General features: G+C 38.5%; 1 protein-coding gene across 1 annotated transcript; it reads left to right on the top strand.

Moving 5' to 3' along the window:
* The first annotated feature begins 5,983 nt into the window (after positions 1–5,983).
* Positions 5,984–8,667, top strand: LOC129924469 (uncharacterized). Its single transcript, XM_056019006.1, has 2 exons — positions 5,984–6,339; positions 7,978–8,667. The coding sequence occupies exons 1-2, from the start codon at positions 6,104–6,106 to the stop codon at positions 8,276–8,278; spliced, it is 537 nt and encodes a 178-aa protein (XP_055874981.1). The 5' UTR covers positions 5,984–6,103; the 3' UTR covers positions 8,279–8,667.
* Positions 8,668–8,905: the final 238 nt, after the last annotated feature.

The raw sequence follows: 8,905 nt of genomic DNA, 5'->3' as shown, positions 1-8,905 counted from the left end.
CTTTGCATGTGTAAAAAAAAAAGTTAACATGTATTTATTTAATTTTAAAAGGTGTTGGTGTTGGCAAGTTCAAAATAGCTGATCCATGTTACTGTGTAGGTCTGTAGACGTCTTAGACATAGATCTAAGTGTTTCAACTTTTCGTTCGCGCCCCCGTTAACCATCCAGGGTCTAGTAGTACGCTGTAAGCTCTCACAGTGCTAAGCGGGAAGATTTAAGGATATAATGAAAACAAAAGAATAAGAAACTTACAAGCATATAACAGAGAACACAGTTTTCCAGTTGTATTTGTCATATAGGCCTATGTTTACAAAATGTTTGGATTAGTCTTAGGTGTTTGTAGTAGAAAGTGTTTTGTATAGGCCTACTATAACTATATAACTATAACAATTCGTTCAGGAGATAGTAGGCTATTAGAAAGGCAGGTTTCCCTTCCAGCCAGCAAGGGGGTATGAGCTCTTAGTGTGTGTGAGTACTTGTGTTTGTGTGGTGTGGTGCGATTTGTCGATTTTTAGAAGACTACTGAAAGGATGGGTTTCGTGTATCTGACATAGAAGAGGGCACATTGTTGCATGCGGCTTCAACACGAGACAGCTGGAGGTTACATAAAGACCGCTGGAAATACATTTGAGACCAAAAGAGATTTTCGAGGACAGACGTAGACGGCGAAAAGAACATCTAAATCGACCATCGGAGGACAATAGCCTGCGTCGAATGTGGCAAAATATGTAGGTCACAGCTGGGGCTGCGTAGCCATGGGAAATTCGAAGACAAGCCTTATTATTGATTTCTTACGCTTCCTTTCTAGTCAGATAAGTACAACATTTTTTACAATGATGTTATCTTATAGTTTTAATTCTCCTGGATATATTGAAAACTGACTTACGTAACCTTTTTTTTTTGTTATCACTGCAGAGCAGTGGCGTAGCTGGGGGGGGGGGTGAGATAATTTGACCCCGACCCACACTTGAAGGGGTCCCCCAAATGTGTTTTTTTTTTACATTAAATATTTAATATTACGAAAATGCATGGGCCTCCAAAGAGGTCAAGCCTCCCCCCCCCCCAAGGCCCCAAAATGATGGCAAATTCATAGCTACGCCACTGTATCACTGTGAATCGTGAATGGTCGTTGTCAAAGAGATAAACAGTTGACTCGCTTTGTCATGCAACAAAAAACGAACTTTTGTCTTTTGTTTGTCTGTTGTCTTTTTTACAGTACCTTCGTGGAAACTTCTTGGTGGGTGGCCTCAAAAACCTGGACCCGGATCTCGAAAAGGATTTTCCTATAAATTTGACAGTTGCAGTATATCGTTGGGAAAACTCCAGTTTGACCGTTATACTTTTTCAAAATTAAACAAGAAAATTAAATTTGGCTTGAGAACGAGAACATATTTATTTTGAACAGACTATAGGCCTACGTCTTTTGGGTATTTGGGCATTTTTCATACAAGAGTTTCATAAATTAATGTTCAGGAACATGTTGTGCATCGTCTTCTCTAACACTAGATCTAAAGGCCTATCATTGGAACCTTTATAAAATTAGAGAACATTCGCTTAACTAGGATTCTTTCGGGAAGGAGGGGGGGGGGACAAAAATGTTCAGTTTTTTTAAATCATTCATTCATTTCATTAGTTAATTACATCCTCTCGCAGCGTTCGGCGCATTGTGCGGCAAGCTGTCTCCACAAAGATCTGTCTGAAGCTTCTTCTACTCCTCTTATGTTCTCCATGAAAGTGCGGTGCCAAGTTATACGAGGACGTCCCTGTTTGCGTTTTCCTTGTATTGGCCTCCATGTCATCGCAACTCTTGCTACGCGTAATTCATTTTGTCGGAGAACATGTCTCGCAAACCTTACATGACGCTATGTCACAACCTCACTACGTTGTCGACTTCCCGTTTGGCATGGGATTTTTTGCTTGAGACCCGATATCTATAACTGATTCCTAAAATCCGCCTTAGCCATCTTTGTTGAGCCACATTTAGTCTTTTCTCAATTTAGGCATATGACTTCCATGTCTCACATGCATATGTTGCTGTTGGGATGACGATTTTGTCAAGAAGTCTATTTTTGCATCAAGTCCAATAGCTTGTCTTGTCCAAATAGGTCGCAGCCTTTGGAAAATGCTCCCTGTCTTTCCTATACGGCACGCTACGTCATAGTAGGCATCCCCATAGTTTGTTATGAGGCTGCCTAGGTAGGCCTATATGTCTAACTCTTCAAGCTCTGACTCACAAGGTCTGACGGGGGCACCCTTCGCCTTATATCACACTCGCACAATTTTAGTCTTATCCAAGTTTATGCGGAGGCCAATTTTTGTGTCTTTCTATTTAGGCTCTCCGTCATTTCTTGTATGCATTTATTTATAGACCCGAGCAGTGCAACGTCGTCAACGAAGTCCAAGTCCGTCATTTTATATTCTGCTCACGCCATGGAACATTCCATTAGTTATTAAGTAAAAAAAATCGTTTAAGGGGAATAACGTGGTTTTTTTTTTTTCTATTAATATACGGCTTGTTTCAACCTGGTTTCTCTAATTTAAAAAAAAAAACTATTAAATTAAATTACAATTAGGACATACATAGAATCTCATATTATAATTGTATCTTTTTTTTTTCACACTGATTTCAATGATTTCTGAATTAGGCCTATTAGCCTACAGTATTTTGTATTCAACAGTGGGCTTCGGTTTGCAAAAATATTTTTTTTAAAAAGAAGATTTAATGTTTTAGATCTAGATCTAAAGCTGCATCCGGAAACCTGTTTTCCCCAGAATCCAGATAACTACTGTGACCTGCATAGGCCTACTATTATAGATCTAGATCTATATCTAGACATCTCTAGTAATCTGCATCCCATTAATATGGATTGCAGGTGTACGTACGGTATCGTAATAAGCTCTGTCATAACAAGCTCCGCTCTGAGACATAATCGATTATTAGAATCTGACAAGTGTTGTTTCCCTTGAGGCAGTTATGTTTAAAATAGGAGAAATCAGATCTATACTATTACACGCAAAACGTGACAACTGCGAGCAACAGTTTGGTAGCTCAATAGTTAAGTTATATTTTAGAATTTCACTTGAATCTCTCGCGTGAAGGTTTATATAAAGTATTGTCTTCGATTCCGAAGAATAAAGATGAGTGTAGTGTTTCAAGTGACCACGCAAACCTAGTTGAGGCCTGAATATTTGGCCACATCTGATGTAGACAAGTCGTTGTCCGCCGGCGGTTCATTTAAGTTTTCTTTTCGTCTTCCGCGCCTGTCTTCTATATGGCGGTTTCTATGGGCTTCAAATGCGTGTAGGCTACTCGACCTTCGGAAGAGCTCCCCATATGTATCAGAGACATCTTCTACCAACTGCTTCGCTCTATGCCAGAGATAACAAAATGGCGCCTGGGTTGATATTTTGTGGAGCTTCTGGGGGCACCTCTGTTAAGCCGTCCTCCTTTAAGCTCACCAACAAGGATCGCTCTTGGCATGCGGTCATTCCCCATGCGGGAAAGGTGTCCAACCCAACGCAGATGTCGAATGGTAAATAGTCTTCTATACTGTCCACACCGCCCTCCAGCAGAATGTTTACTTTGGCCAGTTCTGCTTCTTTCTTTATCAGATTTTATTTGACTTGCGTATGGGGCTATACGGGGTATAGGAACCTCAACAAAATCCTGCATTGGGGCTTGCACTTACTTGAATCCGGCCCTGAAATATCATATAGCACGTTACGGAGGGCACCTCTGCTACGTCGTGCTCGCTGTTGGGATGCGGTCGGTCACCATGCGGGATAATGTCTACACCAGCCTCGAGCAGAACTTGGCTATTTGTAAGGTAGTCCTGCCAGCGTATGCCCGGAAGCGAAGGTAGTTTTGATAGAAGCGTTCCAGGAGCCTCAGAGATGTCACATAGAAAACTCAGGTCTATGAGCCATACACACGTGTGGTAGAACAACTGATTTTTCAGACACTTCTTTTTTTGTTGATAGCCTAGGCCCTAGGACATAGATTGAATCTCAATTGTTGTTAATAGCATAGGCCCTAGGACATACATTGAATCTCAATAGTTGTTGGTAGTCTAGGCCCTAGGACATACATTGAATCTGAATTGTTGTTGGTAGCCTAGACCCTAGGACATACATTGAATCTGAATTGTTGTTGGTAGCCTAGGACCTAGGACATACATTGAATCTCAATTGTTATTGGTAGCCTAGGGCCTAGGACATACATTAAATCTCAATAGTTGTTGGTAGCCTAGGCCCTAAGACATACATTGAATCTCAATTGTTGTTGGTAGCCTAGACCCTAGGACATACATTAAATCTCAATAGTTGTTGGTAGCCTAGACCCTAGGACATACATTAAATCTCAATAGTTGTTGGTAGCCTAGACCCTAGGACATACATTAAATCTCATTGTTGTTGGTAGCCTAGGCCAAAAGACCTACTCCACTATACTCTCCATAGGAGGCGACCAGCGCTGTTCGGAAAAGAGCACAACGAAATCTCAACGTCACTTTTGAGGAAGGGAGGAGAAACTACCGCACCATGCTGCAAGACTCGATTAAGACAATTGACATGAGAAAGGCGTGGGGTATCATGAACAAAATGGCAGGAGCACAAGTCAAAAGTAAAAATAATCTTGCTACAAGAGACAAAACATCCAACGAGTTAAATAAACTGACATAAAATTTTCACATGTAAATTATGAGTGAGTCTGGTGTCATTGTACATTTTTTAAAATAGTTATAATGTTTTTTGTTTGGTGTAATGCACAAATTGTAAGACAAATTTCCTTACGGACAATAAAGATTATTATTATTATTATTAAATGATTTCTATTGTCGTTTCGACACTAACGATTTTAATTATCAAAGACTCAAAGCCCTTGAAGATGTCCAAGTTAACAACTGTTTAGAATTAAAGATTACTAAATAGAAAGTCTGCAACATTTTCAAAAACGTCAACCCAATAAAAGTTACTGGCAATCAAATCATTAAATTAAAACTGTCTGATATACACTTTCCATATGTAAATTGTAAGTGAGTCAGGTGTGAATGCACATTTTTTTCTTTAGTTATAATGTTTTGTTTCCAAATTGTAAAACAAATTTCCTTATGGATAATAAAGATTAGGCCTATTATTATTTATTATTATTTTTATTTTGATACAGAAGTAGTGTGCCTTTACTGAAAAGGTAATTTATCCCCCGTTCCAAAAAAAAACAAAAAAAAAAAAAAAAAAAAAAACACCAATATCTACGCCATTGCACTTGATAAGTTTAAAAAAATATCAGCTATAATTATCATCAATTAAAAAAAAATCACATCTGTAAATAAATTTAGTCCAGTCGATGATGCGCAGAGTTTATCTGCGATTCTGTCGCTTCTTCTTTCTCCGCCACCTTCTTGTCGTCCCCGTCAACCGCGCCCTCTTTCTCCACTTCACTAAACATGGCTTACGTACACACATACACACACAGTGCGGTTAGTGTCTTCGCTCGTGACGCAAGTAGCATCCATAAATTGTCTATATTTAGCATTGATTATTTTTTTTAAACAATGTGACATCAAATGCGAGGCTATTCTACTCGAACAACGATTTTTTTCCCCCTTTGTTGCACAGACAAGTAAGGAAGTTGTCGTTTTCCCGCCACTTTTTTTTCCGCTTATCTTAACACATTTAATTGCAGACATATGAGTTTGTTTTTTGTCTTCGTTCTCCTCTTTCAAGTCAAAGCAGTGAGGCATTCTTCAATGCGCATTTTGAGCGTGTGCATTCTTTAAAGAACCTAGATCTGTGTGCTCTTTCATTTAGTTTGTAAAAAATAATTGATAATATTTTTGTTAATTACATTTACCATAAGATGAAAGGAAGCAATACATTAATTAAATAATAAATCATAATCTTTATTCGTTTTTAACGTTCGTTTTTTAACTTTAAAAAAATATTGGTCTTATTGAACACACAAAAAAACAACAACAACTTGATGGAACTACTGTGGATATAGGCTACTTCCTGAGAAACTCGGACATTGACGTTAGGGTTAGATCACACTAATGTGTAGGCTGCTTTATTTTACACATGCGTTGTGATTAACAGTGAGGACAACATGAACGTGTGCTGGAGTGAGACAAGTCCTTTGTGTTCTAGGTCACCGGAGATCAATCTCTGCAGCTATCCACGGCAAGGGACCAAGTCCAGTCATCTCCCGTCTCTGCCTGTCATCGATCTGCTGCTGTTTCTGCTGTACACCATCATCGTCTGCGATGTCCTGTACATTCTGTTCGTTTGTTACGTGGCCCCCACCACGAGTACCGCCAGGCGGCATTTGGACAGGCTACAACTGTAAGTAGGAGTAACCTTGACAAGTAACTGGCTTGGCTAGTGTCACTAACAGTCTATTTGTTTTTTACAAAGTTTATATCAACTAATTCTGTGTTTTTATTTTTAAAAGTTTGTAGGCCTACACGTTATTTCTCCCACATCCAATCTGAAATTTTGCACATTATTTCTTTTACTTGACAAAACAGGAATCAATACAAAATAAAAATTAACCAGTTAGTTAATTAACTAAAAAAGTAAAAAAGTTCCCCTTTCAGAGCTTGCGGTCTATAGGACAGATATCGTATAGGTCATCTGTTTCTGTGGCCTACGGTTAACGAGGGTGTCATGTGGCCAGCACAACGACCAACCGCATTTACTTTTCCCCAAACTAATGTCAGGTACCCATTAAGACTGGGTGGACTCAGAGGCGCCCGAAGATCCCGGAATTAAAAATCGCTGTCTTCACCAAAGATTCGAACCCCGGACCCCGGTTCGGAAGCCAAGCGCTTTACCGCTCAGCCACCGCGCCTCAGTTAATTAACTATTGGTAATTAATTATTTTGTTTGGTAGCTTACCTTAAGACTAAAGATCTATAACATATAAACTATAACAATGTGGTAAACAAAATACGACACTTAAACTTTATCTCTTCTAATCACATTAGCTCAAAATAGTTATGCTTTTCATTAGAGGAAAACAAATGCAAACGTAAGTGAAGAGAGTAATCACAAGATGCTGTAGGGAATCATTTTACTCTCCATTTTACTTTTTAGTTGTCTGCCTTTACAAAAACATAAATAGCAAACTTTTTTGTGTATCAGGTGTGCAAATAGGAAATATATCTATACCTATATAAACTATTGGAGATTTTCCCGATATAACAATGTCCTGAAAACTAGATTGAAATTCACAGTGGTCAACTAAATACAAAAGGATTGAGCTATAGCTCTAATGTTTACACTATCTCAGTGCGTAACAGTTGAACTTCGTATCAAATCTCTTTAATTAGGCCTACCGCTTGTTGGTTGCCCCCCCCCCCCCCCCACAAAAAAGTGTATTTAATAGAGTGAAAGTCTGATACTTGATTCATATTGATGTGTGTGTGTGTGTGCTACAAACGGAAGAGCTTAGAACATTTGATGCTGCAGTGCTAAAAAGTGCAATATATATATATATATATAATATATATATATATAATATATATATATATATATATATATATATATATATATATATATATATATATAAATATACCTATATATCTAAACATTAAATTATATATCACATAGGTTAGGGTTAAAAAAAAACTTTACTTCTTATAATTACATTACAAAACAACGCCTCGTTTCATCTTTTGAAAACGTTTTTCATGACATTTTTTTGTAGTGTTAAAAGAGCTCCATGTCCAGTCTAGATATAATATATATAGGTCTGTGTCATATACCTTTTAAAAACTTAGCTTATCAGCACTTTGAACACCGGATACAAAAGTTGCTAGCTATTTTTACCTTTTCCACCAGTTAGGAAAATCTCCCATACATTTATTAAAACCCCCATGTAGAATCAAAGTTAAAAGCAAATCAGTAAACAAATAGTAGGCTACAGTGAATAACCTTTAGAATGAGAATCTCCAACTCTTTATTTTTATATATTCGCAGAGTCAAAAGAGCCCACAATGGACAGCTGAATGGTATGAACAAAAAGAAGAGTTTGACAATTGACAATCTGTGGAAGCGTCTGAAAGCAGAAGCCAGGCATTTGAAGGCTATGAATGCTAGGCACAGGCTGATCACACTCGCCATGATGGAATCTCGACTGCATGCTCGCAGTTTAGAAAGAGAGAGAACTCTGACGAGGAGCAGCAAGACGAGACTTGATGACACAAAGGAGGACGAGAGTATCACCATGGCTCAGTGGGCGGCAAGGATAGTCGCCGAGCATGACCCTAGACGAAAGTAAGGTCAAGTAAGCAGGGTAAAGGGTCATTCAAGGCCACAGGGTCATACGGGCGGAGGAAGTTCCAAGCTTTTTCGTGGCCGAGTCTCAAGAGTGTGATTTGATGCCAGCACAAAGATCTAACGCGGTCTGTTTACAGCTGTCGACATCTATTCATTTCGAACAGATAAAGTTACCAGACACCTGCATGAACAAAGGAAGAAACAAAGGAAGACAAATACTTACAAAGGAGGACGACAAAAAAAAAATTCAACATAAACGTTAATAACTAACCATACTATTGATCTTATGGACCGTCTTTAAACGTACTAGTTAATATGAAAATCAAGTATTTAACAAACACGATGTTAGAATATGAAGACTAACAATTTATTAGCAGATCTCTGAAGTCCATGCAGTGGCGTAACTAAGGGGGGGGGATGGGGGGGGGGAGAATTTTAAAATCCCCCCGGGCCCCCACCTAGGGGGGGCCCCCAAATGGGTGTCCGAAATTTATTTGTAAATACATAAATTAATATATTTGATTGACAAATAGTGTCAACGGGTGTCTTTTTTTAATCAACATTTATGGATTAAATTTATCACAAAGACTAAACCTAGATATTTTAAAAATATTTTTGCCGCAGAGAT

The sequence above is a fragment of the Biomphalaria glabrata genome, chromosome 2 (assembly GCF_947242115.1).
Source record: "Biomphalaria glabrata chromosome 2, xgBioGlab47.1, whole genome shotgun sequence".
Taxonomy (NCBI): Eukaryota; Metazoa; Mollusca; class Gastropoda; family Planorbidae; genus Biomphalaria; species Biomphalaria glabrata.
This window is presented reverse-complemented; position numbering and strand designations above follow the sequence as displayed.

Excerpts from the sequence above, each read along its gene's own strand:
- LOC129924469 (XM_056019006.1), top strand. The coding sequence starts at position 6,104 with ATGAACGTGTGCTGGAGTGAGACAAGTCCTTTGTGTTCTAGGTCACCG. Across the intron at positions 6,340-7,977 it reads CATTTGGACAGGCTACAACT|AGTCAAAAGAGCCCACAATG; the intron begins GTAAGTAGGAGT and ends ATATATTCGCAG.